This window comes from Sinocyclocheilus rhinocerous, unplaced genomic scaffold (assembly GCF_001515625.1).
Source record: "Sinocyclocheilus rhinocerous isolate Xijiao unplaced genomic scaffold, SAMN03320098_v1.1 scaffold352, whole genome shotgun sequence".
NCBI lineage: Eukaryota > Metazoa > Chordata > Actinopteri > Cypriniformes > Cyprinidae > Sinocyclocheilus > Sinocyclocheilus rhinocerous.
Window position 1 is genome coordinate 69,963 of NW_015642448.1, and position 21,386 is coordinate 91,348.

The following is a 21,386-nucleotide window of genomic DNA, read 5'->3' on the forward strand; positions in this document are numbered from 1 at the left end:
ACACCTCAGACCACTTCCTCATCACTTCTAACCTCAGACTGACTCCAGGCACAACTCGCACTCCTCCACAGGTCACCTTTCACTCTCTCCCTCTCGCCTATCCTCTATGGTTTCATCCTCACTTCCTCCACCCTCTCAGTTTTCAGCACTGGGCACTAACACTTTTTGCTCCACTCTAACATCTTGCTTATACAACTTTGCCACCTTTCATCCAGACCAGCACGCACCACCCACAAACTTCATAACAAATACACACTCTCTCTCCTCCCTCTCTCCACTCTCGGAGGCAGACTTATCCTTTCCAATCATCCTACCTGACCTGTCCGCTTGATCCTAACCTCACTCACCTCTTTCAAGCGATTTCTTCTTCAGTTATACCTGCACTCACTCACATTATCAGCACCTCTCTTCACACTGGTACATTTCCCACAGCATTTAAGCTGGTTTGCGTAACCCTACTGCTTAAGAAACCCTCTCTAAATCCAGCACATTTAGAAAACTACATACTGGTATCCCTTCTTCCATTCATTGCAAAGACACTTGAGCGAGTTGTGTTCAACCAACTGTCTATGTTTCTTGCACAGAACAACCATCTGGACAACAACCAATCTGGCTTCAAAAGCGGCCACTCAACTGAGACTGCCCTGCTCTTGGTTACTGAAGCCCTGAGACTGGCAAGAGCAGCTTCCAAATCCTCAGTACTCATCTTGCTGAATCTGTTTCCTGCTTTTGACACAGTTAACCACCAGATCCTCCTGTCCACCCTCACGAAGATGGGCATCTCAGGAGCCACACTCCAGTGGTTGAAGTCTTACCTCTCAGTTAGGTCCTTCAGGATGTCTTGGAGGGGAGAGGTTTCCAAGTCACAACTTCTTGCTACCGGGGTTCCTCAGGGCTCAGTGCTTGGACCACTTCTCTTCTCCATCTACATGTCATCATTAGGATCTATCATGGCTTTTCCTATCACTGCTGTGCTGATGACACTCAGCTCTACTTCTCATTCCAACCAGATGATCCCACGGTAGCTGTTCGCATTGCAGCCTGTCTGGCAGATATTTCTGGCTGGATGAAGGGCCATCAGACACAACTGCTCGTGGTCTCAGCCAACCCAGCACTTCACCACAACTTCTCTATACAGATAGGTTCGTCAACCATAACTCCTTCCAGGACAGCCAGGAACCTTGGGAGTTGTGATTGATGATCAGTTAAGCTTCACAGACCATATTGCAACAACGGCCCAGTCCTGCAGATTTGCCGTATACAACATTAGGAAGATTAGATCCTTACTATCAGAGCAGGCCGCACAACTCCTTGTCCAAGCTCTTGTTCTCTCCAGACTGGACTATTGTAATGCTCACTTGGCAGGCCTTCCGGCATGTACTATCAAGACATTGCAACTGATCCAGAATGCAGCAGCAAGATTGGTCTTCAACAAGCCGAAGAATGCCCACGTCACACCTCTCTTCATCAGTTTGCACTGGCTGCCAATAGCTGCTTGCATCAAATTCAATGATGTTTGCCTACAAGACAACCACTGGCTCTGCACCAAAGTACTTAAACTTGATAGTTCAGACTTATGCGCCCTCCAGAAGCTTGCCTATGTGCTTTCAAATCTCTACTATTACTACCAACACTTGTAAATCACGCTCTGTACGTAGGAGGCAGCGAAATCTGCGTACTTTCCCTATGTCCACTACTACTTTACTCTCTATTCCAATTGGTCTCTGGAACTGCGAGTCTGCTGTAAACAAAGCAGACTTTATTTAATCTACTGCTACTCATTCAAGTCTCAACCTCATGGCCCTAACTGAGATTTGGATCAAACCTGAGGACACTGCCACTCCTGCAGCCCTCTCTATTTAACTTTTTCCCCAATTTCCCTCAATTTCTCCCAATTGAGCAAGGGGTGGAGGTACCGGTCTACAAATGAATGGAAATTTGATCCTCTACCATCTCTTACTGACAACAGTTCATTTGAATCACACGCAATTACTATTACCCACCCCGTTAAAATCCACTTTGTAATTGTTTATCGTCCCCCATGTCAACTGGGTAACTTCTTGGAGGAGTTGGATGTGTTACTCCCAAACTTCCCTCAGGACGATACTCCTCTGGTACTACTTGGTGACTTCAACATCCACCTAGGTAAACCCCAGGCTGCTGACTTCAACACTCTGCTTGCCTCATTTGACCACAAGCGAGTGTCTACTACAGCTACTCACAAATCAGATAACCAATTAAACCTTATTGCGCCACTGATAACACTCTAGTTACTCTGTTGCACACCTCAGACCACTTCCTCATCACTTCTAACCTCAGACTGACTCCAGGCACAACTCGCACTCCTCCACAGGTCACCTTTCACTCTCTCCCTCTCGCCTATCATGGCTTTTCCATGAATAGCCATTTTGTGATTCCTCCAGAAGCTTGCATTCTGCAAGTGAACAACACCTTGTGGTGCCATCCCAAAGAGGCACAAAATCACTCTCACAGATGTTTTCCTGGACTGTTCCCAGCTGGTGGAACGACCTGCCTATATCAATTTGAGCAGCTGAGTATTTAGACATTTTCAAAAAACGTCTAAAGTTTTTTTTTTTTTTTTTTCTCCAGCACCTGACCATTTAATACTAACACTTAACTATTTGCTTTAAGTTATTTAACATTTAAAAAAAAAAAAACACACATTGCTATGTGTACTGTGCTAGACTAACTGAGACTTGTCACATCACTTGCATACTGTTGCTCTCTAGTTAGTCTGATTGCTTCTATTGTTCTCCTAATTTGTAAGTCGCTTTGGATAAAAGCTAAATGATAAAATGTAAATGTCCTAATGGAAACAGAACCTCATAAGTGACTGATATTGATCTGTTCTTGACTCACAATTAATTTCAAGTAGGTCATGAATTCACAAACTTTTTTTTTTTGTCCGCTGAACTCTTTTGACATAAAATATTTACTTGAAGTATCCCTGGGATACAAGTTAATATTCTGATAATTTAACACACATTTGCATGCTCATGGTTCTCTCATGTTGGTTAATGGTAACATGATATGCATGTAAACAAATAAAATATTTAATCTTTTTTTTGTAAGTGTTTTATTATGTTCTTTTAAAATGCTTTATTTTAATTTCACATTTTTTGTGATTCAAGTAATTATTAGCTTTTCATCAGCTTACGAACCTCCTGCTGTTTCCTAACGAACCCTAGTTTGGGAAACCCTAGAGTAGGGTATCAAGTTAAACTATTGTGACTCTAAAATGCATACAAATAGATAATCACACACAAATATTGGTTATTCAATCATTTTATTTAAATTAAATGACCTTTTATTTAAATGTATTTCAACAAATATTTATTTATTTATTAAAAATTATATTCATTATTAGAATAAAATTATTAAAATCAGAACCAAATTAAATTAAAATAAAATATTGAATTTTTTGGTGGCATTGTTACAGTCTAATTTCATAAAGCACTGAATAACATTAATTAATTAATTAATTACATAAACTTACTATAGGGCTAAGTTTAGGGTTAGATTTTGGTTTACATTTGTAATTGTGCACAATTTACTGTTATTAACATGGCAAGTACATGTAACGTGTAGCTACACTTTAAAATAAATTAAAAAATCAAAAAAAATTGTATTGATACCTTGTAATGCTGAATGAATTGTAAGCATATTTATAATCTTTTTTTTTTTTATTCATTCGACTCATCCTGGGTGACTGGCTTACTCTTGCTTGCTGCAATGCATTATGGCATGGCTAAAGGATACATGCTGCATTCAAATGGCCAAAAGAAGGTATTCTGAAGCTCACCGAAGCCGAGAGGCTGCCCTCCTATTCTCACCATCCTCCAGAGCTCACCAGAAGAGCTGGTGAAGAGAAGATCAGTGGGGAATCTGACACACAAACAAACACAAACATCTTTTCATATTTAAATCTGCAACGTGCAAATCTTTGATATGATGACCTGTTCATGACTCTGTGAGGGTCTTACTGTCTCTGTGCTTCTGTGTCCATCACCAAAGAGACGTATCCATCAATCAGAGAGAAGGAGAAAAACTTGATACATTCCATGTCCTGATCAACACTGGCGCCCTCTTTAGGACTGCAGGAGAAAAATGCATTAAAAAGAAATAAAAAAAAAACACTTAACAGACTTAATAACCAACAACATGTTATAACTGAATATGCCAAGGGAAATAACTGCACAAACAAACAGACACATTTTTTTTTATAAATATATAAATAATAAATAAATATTTTACTTGCAGTTTATAAGAGACACTAATTATAATTAGGAGTAGCAGTTTTACCTCTTATTTCTTCCTGCTGAGAAAACAACTTGTATAAAAAAGCGACATAGTTCACCCCATCTTTTCCCCTACAGTGTAATGCGTCATAAACTGTGACTTGGTTCAAGACACCTCTTAGTGGCAGTGAAATGGTAAAAAAAAATATTGGTCAGCTAAGTAATGTGCTGAAGAGGAAACGCAAAACTCAAAGCAGTGAAAAATGAGATGCATACAGCATCACTGCATGAGTTTGCAGCAGCATGTTTCATACCTGTTAGGGTAAAACAGAACGTCTATGAGGGTTGTGGCAATCGCTGGCAGTGTGTCCGGATCCAAGCTCATTACGCAAAATTTATTTTCTGGAATCAGCACTGGATGAACTGTTGCATGTGGAACTGAACACACACACATAGTATAATGGACTATTCTTAAATAATCAATTTCACTATTTCTCATAATATGACCTTTTCAAGAAGCCATTGCATTAGTTCAAATGTTGGGAGTCAGTTGTTTTTTTTAAAGAAACTAACACTTATTCAGCAAGGATGCATTAAATATATCAAAAGTGACCATAAAGACATTTATATTGTTACAAAAAAATTCTGTTTAAATAAATGCTGTTCATCAATGCACTTTCTATTCATTAAAGAATCCTGGAAAAAAATATCAAAGCTTTCTAAAATGATGATGAATGATGATGATAATAAATGTTTCTAGAGCAGCAAATCATCATATTAGAAATATTTCTGAAGGATCATGTCACACTGTAGACTGGAGTTATGATGCTGAAAATTCAGCTTTGAGTCACAAAAATATATTACATTTTAAAATACATACAAATAGAAAACAGTTATTTTACGTTGCAATAATATAACACAATACTACTGTTTCTACTCTATTTTTTTAAATCAAATATATGCAGCCTTGGAGAGCATAAGAGACTTCACACCGACCCCAAACTTTTGAATGGTAGTGTATGCCTTTCTTTCACTGCTTTCTCACCCTCTCTGCCGTTTCGCTGCAGGCCGTTGCAGGCGTCCTGACTGTGGACAGGCACTGACTCTCCTCCCTCCTCTCTGAAAATATTAAACTCCTCCACTAGAGTCTCCACCACCACCGACAGGTCTTTCTCTCGCACCTAGAACACAAATATCCCTTTTAGTGTGTTAATAGCATACATTTTCATATACATCACCTAACAGCACTCCCTGAGGTGGTCGTGTTTGTTTTATACTTTAATTTTGTATTGCTATTGCATTTTTAGCATATGTTAGCAGCACTTATTCCCAAACAACAACATGCAAAACGTCAATCAAATAGTTATGGTTGTTTTGTTGTTGTTGTAGCACCCCCTGTGGGTGACTATTTGGTGTGCACCTTTAGAATGTGGTTTCTTCGCACAAATTTTTGTAAAGTTTGGACTTTACATTCAAGAAATATTAGTCAATATTGGGCCACAGCTTCATTGCACACTTTAATTGTTTTTTAATCAATGGAAAAAAAAACCCTTATCAAATCAGCATTTTTTACAAATAAAAAAGCAGCCTAGAAAGACTTTGAGAAAAGTCAGTTTTCCAAAAAGAAAACAAACAAACAAAAAAAGTTTTTAAACAAGGATAAAAAAATAGATTCTGGCCCACACAGCTCTAGAGTTATTAGCAAAACTGTAAATTAGCTTATTACAGTCAATACTGGGCCACAGCTTCATTGCACACTTTAATTGTTTTTTAATCAATGGAAAAAAAAACCCCTTATCAAATCAGTATTTTTTACAAATAAAAAAGCAGCCTAGAAAGACTTTGAGAAAAGTCAGTTTTCCAAAAAGAAAACAAACAAACAAAAAAAGTTTTTAAACCAGGATAAAAAAATAGATTCTGGCCCACACAGCTCTAGAGTTATTAGCAAAACTGTAAATTAGCTTATTACAAAAGCGTAACTGCCCTTGAAAGTATAATGCACAGAGACCAATCAACATTACACAATGTTCATCACACATCTACCAACTTATTAAAACATAAGGGTCATAAAATTGTAAAACATTTACAACAGGCAGGTGTGTTTGATGTTGGCGCATGTTTATGCTGCCTTTTCCTTAATACATCATTTATTAACAATGTTCTGTCTCTGGATTCAGCCAAATGTCCGTCAGATCTACATCTTAGCTTTGTGCTGTGTTTAACTAACCAAAGAAAGCAACAAAACATTTTATTAAAAAAATTATAATAATTTATTTGAGATTTTAGCTGAACATAAAATATTTTGGTTATTCATTGCAGTGTTATTTTAGTATCATTGATATACTATTAAACTTTAAAATTAGATTTTTTTAATGTTTACTGTTTTCATTTTAAGTTTTAGTCATTTCGTTTTGCGTTTTTGACATTTTTATTTGTTTTTTTTATTATATTTCAGCTAACATTTATTGTATTTCAAGTATTGAATTTTTTTAATATTTTTAATTTTAGTTATCTATAACAACCCTGATTCACTGACATAATACCTCCATCATTTGGTGCAGTTTACACTCATCCAAGTATTTTTTAGAAACATTGCTGACAGGCTTAAATTAGATATATGTGTCTCAATGATCACAGAGACACACCAGACTCGCTTACCAGAATAAAGTCCGTCTGATAGGTGGACAGCATGAAGACGGACACATGCTGCTCGGCCAATGGAGCGATAACGGATTTGGCGATCTTGGTGACGCCCACGGCCTGTGAGCTGCTGGAGGCGTTGCCATTGGAGACGACATTGAGCGGGAGCCAAGTGGAGCCCTCCACCTGTAAGTGCTCAGACGGCTGGAGCTCTGGAGGATGAGGATGTGATGAAGAGGACATACAGAAGTCAGTGTCAATATACAAATATACCAGTTTTCACATTTTACAAAATATTAATAGAAAAGTAATAGCAAATTTTTTTCTAAGTGATCAAACTTTATAATGCCTTGCACTGAAAGAGGAGCTACCATTCAGTTTGGGGGAAACACAAAACAAAAAACACATTTATTCAGTAAGGATGCATTAAACTGATCAAAACTGACAGTAGAGACATTTATAATGTTACAAAAAAAAATCTATTTCAAATAAATGCTGTTCTTTTGAACATAGTATTGCAGTTTCCACAAAAATATTAAGCATCCAGACCATTTTCAACATTGATAAGAAATGTTTCTTAAGTCAGTTTTCCAAAAAGAAAACAAACAAACAAAAAAAGTTTTTAAACCAGGATAAAAAAATAGATTCTGGCCCACACAGCTCTAGAGTTATTAGCAAAACTGTAAATTAGCTTATTACAAAAGCGTAACTGCCCTTGAAAGTATAATGCACAGAGACCAATCAACATTACACAATGTTCATCACACATCTACCAACTTATTAAAACATAAGGGTCATAAAATTGTAAAACATTTACAACAGGCAGGTGTGTTTGATGTTGGCGCATGTTTATGCTGCCTTTTCCTTAATACATCATTTATTAACAATGTTCTGTCTCTGGATTCAGCCAAATGTCCGTCAGATCTACATCTTAGCTTTGTGCTGTGTTTAACTAACCAAAGAAAGCAACAAAACATTTTATTAAAAAAATTATAATAATTTATTTGAGATTTTAGCTGAACATAAAATATTTTGGTTATTCATTGCAGTGTTATTTTAGTATCATTGATATACTATTAAACTTTAAAATTAGATTTTTTTAATGTTTACTGTTTTCATTTTAAGTTTTAGTCATTTCGTTTTGCGTTTTTGACATTTTTATTTGTTTTTTTTATTATATTTCAGCTAACATTTATTGTATTTCAAGTATTGAATTTTTTTTATATTTTTAATTTTAGTTATCTATAACAACCCTGATTCACTGACATAATACTTCCATCATTTGGTGCAGTTTACACTCATCCAAGTATTTTTTAGAAACATTGCTGACAGGCTTAAATTAGATATATGTGTCTCAATGATCACAGAGACACACCAGACTCGCTTACCAGAATAAAGTCCGTCTGATAGGTGGACAGCATGAAGACGGACACATGCTGCTCGGCCAATGGAGCGATAACGGATTTGGCGATCTTGGTGACGCCCACGGCCTGTGAGCTGCTGGAGGCGTTGCCATTGGAGACGACATTGAGCGGGAGCCAAGTGGAGCCCTCCACCTGTAAGTGCTCAGACGGCTGGAGCTCTGGAGGATGAGGATGTGATGAAGAGGACATACAGAAGTCAGTGTCAATATACAAATATACCAGTTTTCACATTTTACAAAATATTAATAGAAAAGTAATAGCAAATTTTTTTCTAAGTGATCAAACTTTATAATGCCTTGCACTGAAAGAGGAGCTACCATTCAGTTTGGGGGAAACACAAAACAAAAAACACATTTATTCAGTAAGGATGCATTAAACTGATCAAAACTGACAGTAGAGACATTTATAATGTTACAAAAAAAAATCTATTTCAAATAAATGCTGTTCTTTTGAACATAGTATTGCAGTTTCCACAAAAATATTAAGCATCCAGACCATTTTCAACATTGATAAGAAATGTTTCTTAAGCACCAAATCAGTATATTAGAATGATTTCTGAAGGATCATGTGACACTGAAGACTGGAGTAATGATGCTGAAAATTCAGTTTGGCATCACAGGAATAAATTACATTTCAAAATATATTCAAATAGAAAACAGCAAACTTTTCAACAGTTTTGCACAAGCGAACGGCAGAGACATTTTCTTCACATCATCTAAAAATAGTTGCTGAAAATTCTGCTTCAAATTGAAAATAATTTCATAATATTATATAATTATTATAATTCAATTTAAAATAATAAATATTTAATAATTGTAATAGCATTTCACAATATTACTGTTTCTTTTGTTTCAAAAAATTGGGTATTTTTAATCAAATAAATGCAGTCTGGGTGAGCACAAGAGACTTAAAAAAACCAAAAAATTTAAACACCCTTACCGACTCCAAACTTTAGTATAATATTATATTACATGTAAATATATTTTTATACAGAGCTGAAAGAGATATAATTATAATTTTTATTAAATGTTTTATATAAATACTTAAAGGGGTTATATGATGCAATTTCAATTTTTCCTTTCTCTTTGGAGTGTTACAAGCTCTTGGTGCATAAAGAATTTTTATGTTTACGTGGTGCGATGCAACGCTTAAAAGACAGTATATGTCATTATAATCCGTCCCCACTGGACGCAACAAATGCCTCGTTTATAATGGGTTTTAATGTTTTTGTCTCGTCGCTCCGGCCGGACAGGGCATCACAATATGGTAGGGGCGTAACATTTCCGTCACACGCTTGAGGTATTCAGGCAATCACAACGCACTGGATAACTGACCAATCAGAGCACACCACGCTTTTCAGACCGATGAGCTTTGTAAAAATCGACGCGTTTCAGAAAGGTGGGCCATAGAGGAGAAACAATAATGTACAGTATGTGGAAAATAATGTGTTTTTTGAACCTTAAACCGCATAAACACATTTCATTACACCAAATAATGTTCTTTTTAGCAACATCATATGACCCCTTTAATGAAATGATCAATTATTAGGTGTTAATGGTTTTAGGCCTCCTTAAAAGACAAAAACTGTTTTATTAACATATATAAACTATAAAAATGTTTTATTGCTTGAAATACATACAGCACAATAAAAAAATTAAAAAAAATGTACCAAGTCTTGTTCAAACATGTCACACATTTCCATATTCTTCACATTTCAGTGCGGTTTCAAGTAATGAACCAATCAAATAAAGAGTAATTTAAATTTTTGGCATCATATTTAGCCAATCATGTAATTATGCAAATAAGAATGTTAACCCAGGTTTTGGAAATGTACAATGTGAAACGTCAGATTAAAAGTCCCCAGGAACAATTATATATGTTGACAACATAAAATGATAACATAACTATAAATAAAATGATAGAGTTCTCAGTATAGTCCATGACAATGTGTGTCATCGTCAATTGAACACAAGAGCCTTATGACAGCAGTTCATGTGTGTGTGAGTGTGTGTTTTACCTTTAAATCCCTCCTCATCAAGGACAACTGTGTAATTTTCCGGAGTCTCTGTGAGACTGAAAAATTTGCATCTGTGAGAGAAAGAGAAAAAGCACAGGAGAGAGGGAAAATAAACAGAGGGAGAGAGAGAAAGAAGCAAAACCAAACAGACAGATCAGACGTTGCATAATGGAAAAAAACAATGGCAGATTGCTGTAAAGAGTGTTTCAGCCGAGAGGTGTGGGATGGAGACACAAACCACATCAAACCCCTCTGCAGAAAAAGTTAATGTCATTTTCTCTTTCTCTTTCTGAAATCCATTCATATGGTTCTGCATTTCGGTTTGTTGTGATTGATAAATATGAGGTGCTTGATGTGCGTGTTAAAAAGAGAAAAGTTTGTGTGAATTGGTTTCTCCACAACAGGGTTTGAGCCAAATTCTTTACGAGTTGGTCCAGGAACCCAGAACAACATACTCCACTTCATTCAGTCTGATCTACTGTCTAAGAGCCACAGAGCTGAGAATCATGGGAAAAGAACTGTTGAGAGTTGATTTGTACAAATGAAGTCCAGACTGGTTTCACGGAATTTCATCTATCAGCATCAAAACAACTAAAACAAAGATGAAACACACTAATATTGATTAGTTATGTAAATTGATCATGTAGTCTAATTACATTAATTTATTAGGTTAAAAATATAAAAATACACTACTTTTCAAAAGTTTGGGGTTAGTAAAAGTATCTTCTGCTCACCAAGGCTGCATTTATTTGATAAAAAATACAAAAATATTGTGAAATATTATTATAATAAATTTTTTTTTTTTTAATTTAAATATATTCAAATTTATTCCTGTGATGTAAAGCTGAATTTTCAGCATCATCACTCCAGTCTTCAGTGTCATATGATCCTTCAGAGATCATTCTAATCTAATTTAATAATTAATAATTTATGCATTTAGCAGACGCTGACTTACAGTGCATTCAGGCTATACATTTTTTACCAGTATGTGTGTTCCCTGGGAATCGAACCCACGACCTTTTGCGCTGCTAACACAATGCTCTACCACTGAGCCACAGGAACATATGATAATAATTATAACATAATAATATGCTGATTTGCTGCTCAAGAAACATTTGTGATTATTCTCAATGTTGAAAACAGTTGTGCTGCGTAATATTTTTCCTAAAATGTATTCATTGATGAATAGAAATGTTCAAAAGAACAGCATTTATTTGAAATAGAAATATTTAGTAGCATTATAAATGTATTTACTGTCACTTTTGATCAATTTAATGCATCCTTGATTTATAAAAGCATTAATAAAAAAAAGTAAAAAAAAGACAAACAGACAGACAGATAGAAAGATCTTACTGACCCCAAATTTTGCAAATACATTAATACTCAAAAAAGTAGTAATGCAACAAGTGAATGCTTTTACTTGGTAAACAAAAACATCCAATAGTTAGGCTAATGATAATTATTATTATTGCCAAATTTTATCATATTACTGCTATCATGTTTTCCCAAACCGTTATGACTTTTTTTACTCTAGGAAAACTAAAGGAGAAGTTTTAACCTGAATGTTTTTTCCCCATGCAGTGACAATGAATGATAATTGAAAGTGCTTTAAAACGTTATGGTTTAAAGGGGTCATATGATGCTGCTAAAAAGAACATCATTTTGTGTATTTGGTGTAATGAAATGTGTTTAGGCGGTTTAAGGTTCAAAAAACATTATTTTCCACATACTGTACATTATTGTTTCTCCTCTATGCCCCGCCTTTCTGAAACGCGTCGATTTTTACAAACCTCATTGGTCTGAAAAGCGAGGTATGCTCTGATTGGCCAGCTATCCAGCTTAACTTTTATAAAGAATATCTCTTTGGATTTGAGACTTTAGTCTTTGCAACTTTACAGATCTTCTTTATGCACCAAGAGCTTGTAACACTCCAAAGAGAAAGGAAAAATTGAAATCGCATCATATGACCCCTTTAATAATGTGTTAGAACCATAAATGACATTAAGAATTGCGTAATATTTTTCTTTATATAAGTGATTCTGTATTTAGTTATATGTACGTTTTGTGTTATTAGTATTGTATCATGTGACTTGGGTTAGTTTTATACATGATATGTTATATGTTGTACATTTATGTTTTTGGAACTTAAGTGTAAAGCAGTTTTTGAGTTCGATTTCTTATTAGGGTTGTCAAATCGATTAATCATGATTAATCGCATCTAAAAAAAAAAGTTTGTGTTTACACAATTATGTGTGTATGTATTGTGTGTATATATGTATATAAATACACACATACAGGCATATATTTAAGAAATATATGTAACATATTTATATTTATATATAATAAAATCATATATAAATATGAATACACACACGTAATTATTTCTTAAATATATATGCACATGTATGTGTGTGTATTTTATATATACATATAAATATACACAGTACACACATGTCATGTAAACAAACTTTTATTTTGGATGTGATTAATCTCGATTAATCAATGTGACAGATGAAGTAGTCCGCTAACAACAAGCACTTTCTAACTTTCACATTAACTACAGCAGTTGAGGCAGACTCAGCAGTGCACCAGCCGTTATCTGAAGGAAGCTGCGATACTGTACTGGCAGCCACCCACAGGACTCTTCATGTGCACAGCTGATTCCTGTTCTGTCTGCAACTCAGCACAATACAATCCGGACCCCAACCACTGGGCACATCAATGCAAGGGCCGAACAGAAGGGAAATAATACACCCACCCCCTCAGGGCTAACTCAGCAAAGCAGCATTGTGTCAGCTAGTCTCACACTTCCTAACAATATCTAGAGCTCCCAGGGTTCAACTTCCTGTAAGCACTCCAAATCCATCTGGAAAACAGAGAAATATAGGAGTGGTGTTAAACCAACACCATCCAGAACGGTGAGAAAAGGGAAAGAACTATGTTCCCTGTAGCAGTGTGCTGTATTTCAGGTCAGAAAATAGATTTCTAAGAGGGAAAAAAATACTTTTATTTAAGTCTTTATTTACTGATAAATCATTACATCAACTACAAACTATCCTATGCACTTTCATTATACGCACAGGAAAATTTGCATGTATATTAAAAAATAAAAAAAGTATATTTAAATAATTTTTTTTATCGAGCTTTGCTATGCTTGTTTGCACAATTTGGCCAAAATTTTGTGATTACATATAATTATGGCTATATAATAATAATAATAATAATAATGCTTTTAATATTATTACTATTACTTAAAATGGATAAATTAAAACAAAAAAAATATTATTGTAATATTTCCCCATAAAATAAAATAGAGTAAAAGAAATACAATATTATAATAATTTTATTTTTCATTTTGAAGCAGCAAAATGACTATAATAATTATGGCCATCCTATTTTCTTAATTGACAAAAGTTAAACCATCAAACTTTTATTTTGACAGAAAAACGCAGTGATCCATTTCACAATTTGGTTTTTATATCGATTAATCAAGCAGGTTAAAGATTACAACTATTTATAATATTTTATCTTCTTAAATAGTTTATACGGTTGATTTTTGTTTGTGTGGTTTCAGTTGTTCCTGCATAATTTCGTAAATTTACAATAAATGTCAGTACCAAAGTTATTAAAGAATCATGATGATTTGTTGGTAAAAATGTTTGAATGCAGATTTCACTTACAAATTTGTGTATACGCACAGTTCACTCACAGTGAATGACACCTAATTTCCGAGTTGTGAACGAGTCATTCTTCTGAGTTCGATCTTTTCAATGACTCTGAATAACTCGAAAAAATCTGAAAAACTCACAAATCGTTCTGATCCGAGTTCACCTCAAGTTTTATGACTTTTAAAATCTTGAAAGACCATTATTCAAAATATCTCCTTTCGAGTTCAACAACAGGTTTATGACAACATAAGAGCAAATGGTGACAGAATTTTTTTTTTTCGAGCCAGTCAAAACAAGCAGATGCAGTTAACGCACCATTCACAGAAGGCCTGTTCAGAAAAATGTTCCTCTCGCTGTGCTCAAAGCTGCACATGTGGAGAAGATAACATTACCAGATGAGATCATGTTGTGTTTGTGGGAGCACTCCTTCTGACCTTTAAAAGCATAATTCATCCAAAAATGAAATCTGTCACCACTTAAACTCTTAACATGTCCTATTAAGTAAAGCAAGAGACATCAACAACCAATGCTGCTTGGTGTCAATGATATCAAAACTGACAAGGCAAGTTTGAATATGCTCATGCATGAAGAGTATTTGAGAGCTACAGCGGAAAATAAGATTTTCAGTGAAAAACAACATACATTTCAGTCTGCTCTTCACTAAAAGCTATCGTATGGTTGCAGACGGCTTTGAATATGGTGCATGAGTTGTAAGTGCTTTTAGGGTGAGTAAATGATGACAGAATTTTAGCTTTGGGTGAACTATCAATTTAATTGGTGTATTTTAAGATAAAAATAAAAACAACAACGTTCGTTTAAGTATTTGGAAGTGATATGCTCAACTCTGGAACATTATCAATCTGTAGCATTCAAGGTTCTGGAAAGTTCAACAAGATATGCCTGAACGAACCAGAAAAGGCATATCGAATACACAAACTCCAATCTTTTTCTAAGCTCTGTGGGAATCCAATCCTGAAAGGCCTGTTGCCATTCCCTCGTCCTCGCAGACATGAGAAAAAGCACCCCATTCAACGGCATTAAGCAGATCATAAAATGTACTGAAGTCTACTGAAGTTAACTACGGACATGTCCCACTACCTTTTGATTTTAATCGATCTTTTGCTTTTTTATTAATAATAACCCCTTTATTCAAGTGCAAAATACAGAGTATAACTGAACACATTAACATGGACAAAAGTAATGATTTGACGTTGCAGTAAATAAATGATGTTATAATTGTGCAATGTGTATTCTACACACTACTTCGGAATTTATTATTAATCATTTACTCACTCAGTAATATCAAAACATGGGTTTTTCAATGACCAATGATAGCGAAAGGTGGCCAATAAATTATGATATAATGCCAATATTAACATAGAATTTAATGTCAGCAAATGAGACGTGCAGAAAATTACTTCAATACATATAATTTACCAAAAAAGCAACTTGCTGATATTTAGTTATGTATGCAATGAAATAAAAGTCCAACTTTAAGTGTTTTTATTTTGTCCCATGTTAATGTACAGGCAGTGAATGTCAACTATGGGATATTTTTTACATGCAAAGTTTGAAGTTAGGATGAAAACTTAATGTATGGGAGGTATGTCAAAACCTGCATGCCCAAAAATGTTGTCTAGCCAGGTAGGCAGCTACTAGGTTGGCATTATTTCAAGTCATAACTGAGCACAAGAAATTGCTCACTTTATGAAAAACAGCTTTTCAATGTGTCCTTTTAAGTACAAGTTAAAGGCCCCAAGTGCATGTGCATGATCTGACATTCTTTGGTCATTTATCATTTGTCCAAACTAACCAAAACAGGGCGAGGCTCTTACTTTGCAGTTGAACACATAGTAAACAAGCAAGCTATGTACTTGAACTGGTGTCTAATGAAGAGCTATAGCACCATCAAACGCGTAAAAACATGTTTGCAAACTCATACAGGCGTTGACTGTTCTTACCTCGTCCTGTTTCTGAGAAATATCAGTTTGATTAGGGGGTGTGTGTACTGTTCAAGTCCCGTTTTACTTATGGATGTGACCCTTAATCTATGGTCCAAGATGTGCAGGTCCATCGTTCACTAGTCCACCAGGAAGACGCCGTGAAAATGTATTCTATGCAGTGCAGGTGGACGCGTTAAATAACGCAATGCGAGATCCGCCTAATGTGATGTTACATACCCCTGCGCTACCAAAACGCTTAATCCTCGTGCATCGGGCACGCTGTGGCTGGCTGGTGGGAGAGACTCATTCGATGTAATTCGATTCGAGAACTAATTGGAAAGTGGATCTAAAATGCTGTTTACAATGGGACATACAGTTGGCTTCCTCCGGGGGGCGTAAAAGCTGATTGTCTTATTTAAGATTTTTGTAGATTAAAAAGTGTTTTTTAAAATCTATCATGTTCAAGAATTAACATTATAATGAATTAAAAGAAATATTCTGTGTAAAATATATATACAAAAAAATCCATATGAAGTCATCACAAGTGATCGTGATAAGGTGAATCTGATCAGCGCTGAGCAAAGTAACAGGAATCACGTGACAACTCCGCTTACATTTCGCTTCAGCAAATATTCAAGGCAGTAATTTACACCCGAAAATGACACGGAGAAACTGCCACAATTATTGATTGTGATTCGGAGAATTATTATTTAAATCCATCGAATCTGAAAACATACGCGTCGCGAAGCCCCACCCACTTTGGAACACATCGTTTCAAGCCTGTTGCCATTCTACCAGTTCATTGTATTCTTCTACTTGTATGGTTCGAAAAGCAGTTGTGTCACACGCCCCCCTGCTCTTAAAGGGACAGCAGTATTTAAAAATGGGACTGTTTCATTGCTAATTTTTTATATATAGTGAAAATGACCATGGTAATATCATACATTTATTATAAAATAATAATAATCGAATATAGTGTAAGAAGAGACTACAGGTCAACAGAAATTATTTCGTAATTTATTATCCTAAACTGGAGTTTTAAATTTTACAACATTAAAATGAAGTATTCTGATAAACGCGTTAAATTGAACACATTTCTTTTAATTGTAGATAAAGAGCTATGCTGACAGGCAGTTTCCTCAAGCACTCCAACAGGCCAAATGATGCATCAGAAAGGAGAATGATGACTAAAAACAAGACTGTAATTTTTTTAATTATATATATACTTTAACAGTCTCACACAAAGGCACTGGGGTCTGTCAGATTGTAGTAGTTCTCAGATTGGCTTCAACACTGGCACACTTTTGCCTTCTTGCAGTCTACTTGCTGTCTACTTCAAGAGGACCTGAAGACTGTGATCATCTGCTTCAGATGTGTTTGAGTAAAGTCAGAACAGTAGATCTCCTGGTGGATTGTGTATTTGGTATCATCACAGGTGAAACACTGTTGATTTTACTGCAGAGGTGAATGTTCCATGGGGATCATAATTCTCGATTCCATCTTCTGGATAAGAGGCACTGTCAAAAACAGAAATAAACAAGTTTGAATGTACTGAACAGTTCTAACAGTTCTACTGAAATCCACCAGGTGGCGACGTTTACAAAGAAAACACTTTGATTGTGCTTTGACCTGATTCATATTTCTGCAGTACTCTAGCATACTGTGAGAAGTATGCACATTTACTTTATGCAAGGAATACCCAGAATTCCCAAATCTCCCTTTTGACTCATTATTTGATCAGACTGCCAAAAGTTAAGACATTTTTACATAATTGAAAATAGCAAATAGCATTTTTTTTTTTTCCAGAGAAAAGCGGATAACACTGAATTAAAAAAGTGGCAATGAAGGATAACACCGTTTGAAACATTTATGGTTGCATATTAAAACATAATCTACCATTCAAAAGTTTGGCAGTTTGTAAGACTTTTTAAAGTTTTTAAAAGAATTATGCTCACCAAGGCTGCATTTATTTGATCAAAAATACAATAAAAACAGTAATATTGTAAAATATTATTACAATTTAAAATAACTGTTTTCTGTTTTAATGTAGGTATTTTAAAATGCAATTTATTCCTGTTATGGTACAGCTAAATTTTCAGTGTCACATGATCCTTCAGAAATTATTTTAATATGCTGATTTGCTGCTCTAAAAACATTTATTATTATTATGTAGAAAACAGTTGTGCTGCCTAATTTTTTTGTGGAAACTGTTTTTATTGTATTTGAAATAGAAGAATTAAAATGTCTTCATTGTTACTGTAAAAAAAAACATTTGAACAGTAGTGTATAACTCTGTAAAGCTACATTAAAATAATATGTGCACATAATTTTTTAACAGACAGGCAGTATACAGTATATTATGCAGTATGCAATAATCACTACACCAATACTGTATTTCAAACACCCGCTGTCTTTGTTCTAACTCACTTGTATAGTGCACATTGACATCCCAGCCTTCTTTTAACCAAGCAGCATTTCTGGTCTCTTGTCTGGACTGCAGGTCTTTATAGGCTAAAACACATTAAAAATATTATTTTAAAGCACCTAATAATATGCAATGACCAGAAAAAGATATGTGCTCAGTGAAGGATGTTCTTACCCCATAAATGATGAACAACATACAATTCACCGATCTGTGTGAAGAAACCACCCACTGCTTCATTGTTTTCCTGTCTATATTTGATTGCTCGAGCCCTGGAACATGATCAAATAGATTAAATACGCAACATGGTGATATAATATCAGTATTTTCCCTTAAAGGGATAGTTCACCTTCAGTTGCTGGTCCCCACTGACTTGCATAGTGTGGAATACTATGGAAGTCAATGGGGACCAGCAACTGAAGGTGAACTATCCCTTTAAGTCAAACTCTACAATTCACACACAAACTTACCAATTATTTCCCCATTCGATCATAGTTCCGGGCTTCATTCAGCAATTTCAGGACAAAAACAGAGAAAAAAGTTAAAGGAAAAGCTCACACAAAACTTAACATTTGCTGAAATGTACTCACCCTCAGGCTATCCAAGATGTGACTTTGTTTCTTCATCAGAATCGATTTGGAGAAATTTAGCATTACATCATGTGCTCACCAATGGATCCTCTGCAGTGAATGGGTGCCGTCAGAATGAGAGTCCAAACACACAACTCCAGTCCATCAATCAATGTCTTAAGCAAAAAGCTGCTTGTTTGTAAGAAACAAATCCATCAAGATGTTTTTAACTTCAAGCTGTTACTTCCAGCTAAAATACGAGTCCTCTATCCATAATAACTGATATCTCCAGTGAAAAATTTGTTTCATCTGAATTAGGAGATTAATGTTCATAGATCAAGCATCACTCCCAAGCAAAAACAGTCACATAAGCAAATGTGTCAGTGGATTTTGATGTGAGAGGACAAGAGGGGATAGACTTTTTCACTGGAGGAAGCGTTATTATGTACTGTTTTATCAGCTGTTTGGACTCTCATTCTGACGGCACCCATTCACTGCAGAGGACCCATTGGTGAGCAAGTGAAACTAAATTTCTCCAGATCTGTTCTGATGACAAAAGAGCTCATCTTGGATGGCCTGAATAAAAAGGTGTCTCTTTAAAACAGAATAATTAAATGCCATTTACTACTAGTTGATATGTTCTCAGTTCATAAACGTTGGGGCCGCTTCTGGGCGCAGGCTCATTCCAGAAACTAAACTCCAGAAGAAGCTGGTTGCATCGGGAGATCAACATTTTACTCCTCTCTTTTCGAAATGCAAGATACGCCTGCACAGGAAACATTTTGATAAAGGACAAACAATATATGGATTTTGACATTCTTACATCCAAAATGTAAGTGCACAGAGATGTGTGAAATACCATATTGCGGTTGAGTTTGCGCAAACACTCTGTAAGAGCAGGATATCCACCAGAATACCTCCAGAGATGCACTACAAACACAAAACAGCATGTGTCACTCTAGCACTGTAACAAGATATATAAAACATCTAACAGATATTTAAACAAACCAAATCTGGTGCTTTAAAAACAATACTTTTCAAAGGTTTGGGGTCAGTTAGGTTAGTTTTTTTTTTTTTTGAGAGAGAGAGAGAAATGAATGCTCTTTTTCAACAAGGATGCATACATTGATCAAAAGTGACAATAAAGACATTTATAATGATACGAATGATTTCTGTTTCACATAAATGCTGTTCTCCACAAAAATATTTAGCAGCACAACTGTTACATTTCTTGAGCAGCAAATCAGCATATTAAAATGATTATGTGACACTGAAGACTGACGTAATGATGCTGAAAATTCTACGTTTCATCACAGGATTAAATTACATCTTAAAATATATTCAAACATTGTATTATTACAATTTGAAATTGTACAAATATTTCACTGCATTACTCTTTTTACTGTATTTATGAGCAAATAAATGCAGCCTTAGTGATAATAAGAGACTTCTTTCAAAAACATAATACAAAAATATGTTCTTCCATCTCACCTGCCTGATCCTGTTCACCGCACCAGGTGTTCCAGCTTCCAACGACTTCACATGGATAATCTGCATCCCGATGAAGTTCTTTCTGTACCTCATCCCTCAAAATAGACAGTGCGAGTAGTTTAGACACGAGAGTAATTTTGACAGTAGGAGTAATTTAAAAATATTAATTTAAACTTGTTTTAAACTTAAATCACACACACACACACAAAAAAGTCATATAATCAATAGGCAAAAAAAAAAAAAAAGATTTAACATGCAGTTTTCATTCCTGTGTTGATGTATTTGCTATTGAAACAGGAATTGGGGCAAGACATATTGGTACTATATTAATGATAACATATCACGGTCACATAGGACAATCAAGGAACCAAAGTACATCACATTTAGACACGGCAGGCCTGCAAGTGTCATAGTGAAATCAAGACTCCATACTTTATCAGCATTATATACTGTAAAACTCAAAAGGGTGCTTACGACATTTTATTGTATGCCTCCATGCATTCCGGCTTGACATTGTGAACTGAAAGAAAAAAAACAGGATTAGAAAATGTCAGGAAAGACAAATGGACCAGTATCTTGCAGTGTTAAAAACTATTTGTTCTTGATGTTCTACTGTAGTTTTTCTAAGTTTAAATTTTATCACTCAAATCAACCACTTAAAGGGGTCATATGATGCGATTTCATTTTTTCCTTTCTCTTTAGAGTGTTACAAGCTCTTGGTGCATAAAGAAGATCTGTAAAGTTGCAAAGACTAAAGTCTCAAATCCAAAGAGATATTCTTTATAAAAGTTAAGAGTTAGCCACACCTACCTAAAACGGCTCGTTCGAACACGCCCCCACATACCTACCTCACTATGTGGGAAGATTTGCATAAAGCCGCCCAAATGTTCACGCAAAGAAAGAAAGCGTAACTTTTATTCTCGCTGTAGTATTGTTGACGCTGCAGCCATGTC

General features: G+C 35.2%; 2 protein-coding genes across 3 annotated transcripts in view; both read right to left on the minus strand.

The window, feature by feature from the left end:
- The window catches only part of castor1 (cytosolic arginine sensor for mTORC1 subunit 1), a 44,194-nt gene extending 27,932 nt beyond the window's left edge, over positions 1-16,262 (minus strand). For both annotated transcript variants that reach the window (XM_016572752.1, XM_016572751.1), the window contains exons 1-7: positions 15,970-16,262; positions 10,341-10,411; positions 8,288-8,481; positions 5,305-5,440; positions 4,574-4,697; positions 4,005-4,115; positions 3,824-3,906 (exon numbers count right to left, since the gene is read on the minus strand). In XM_016572752.1, the coding sequence (XP_016428238.1) occupies positions 3,824-3,906; positions 4,005-4,115; positions 4,574-4,697; positions 5,305-5,440; positions 8,288-8,481; positions 10,341-10,411; positions 15,970-16,082 (832 nt within the window). In that variant the 5' untranslated portion in view covers positions 16,083-16,262. The remainder of the gene's footprint in view (positions 1-3,823; positions 3,907-4,004; positions 4,116-4,573; positions 4,698-5,304; positions 5,441-8,287; positions 8,482-10,340; positions 10,412-15,969) is intronic.
- A 694-nt stretch (positions 16,263-16,956) lies between these two features.
- LOC107755818 (protein NipSnap homolog 1-like) overlaps positions 16,957-21,386 on the minus strand; it is a 6,507-nt gene continuing 2,077 nt past the window's right edge. Inside the window, exons 3-10 of the mRNA XM_016572738.1 lie at positions 20,908-20,953; positions 20,434-20,528; positions 19,802-19,872; positions 19,568-19,708; positions 18,844-18,875; positions 18,551-18,645; positions 18,379-18,462; positions 16,957-17,468 (exon numbers count right to left, since the gene is read on the minus strand). Of these exons, the coding sequence (XP_016428224.1) occupies positions 17,404-17,468; positions 18,379-18,462; positions 18,551-18,645; positions 18,844-18,875; positions 19,568-19,708; positions 19,802-19,872; positions 20,434-20,528; positions 20,908-20,953 (629 nt within the window). The 3' untranslated portion in view covers positions 16,957-17,403. The remainder of the gene's footprint in view (positions 17,469-18,378; positions 18,463-18,550; positions 18,646-18,843; positions 18,876-19,567; positions 19,709-19,801; positions 19,873-20,433; positions 20,529-20,907; positions 20,954-21,386) is intronic.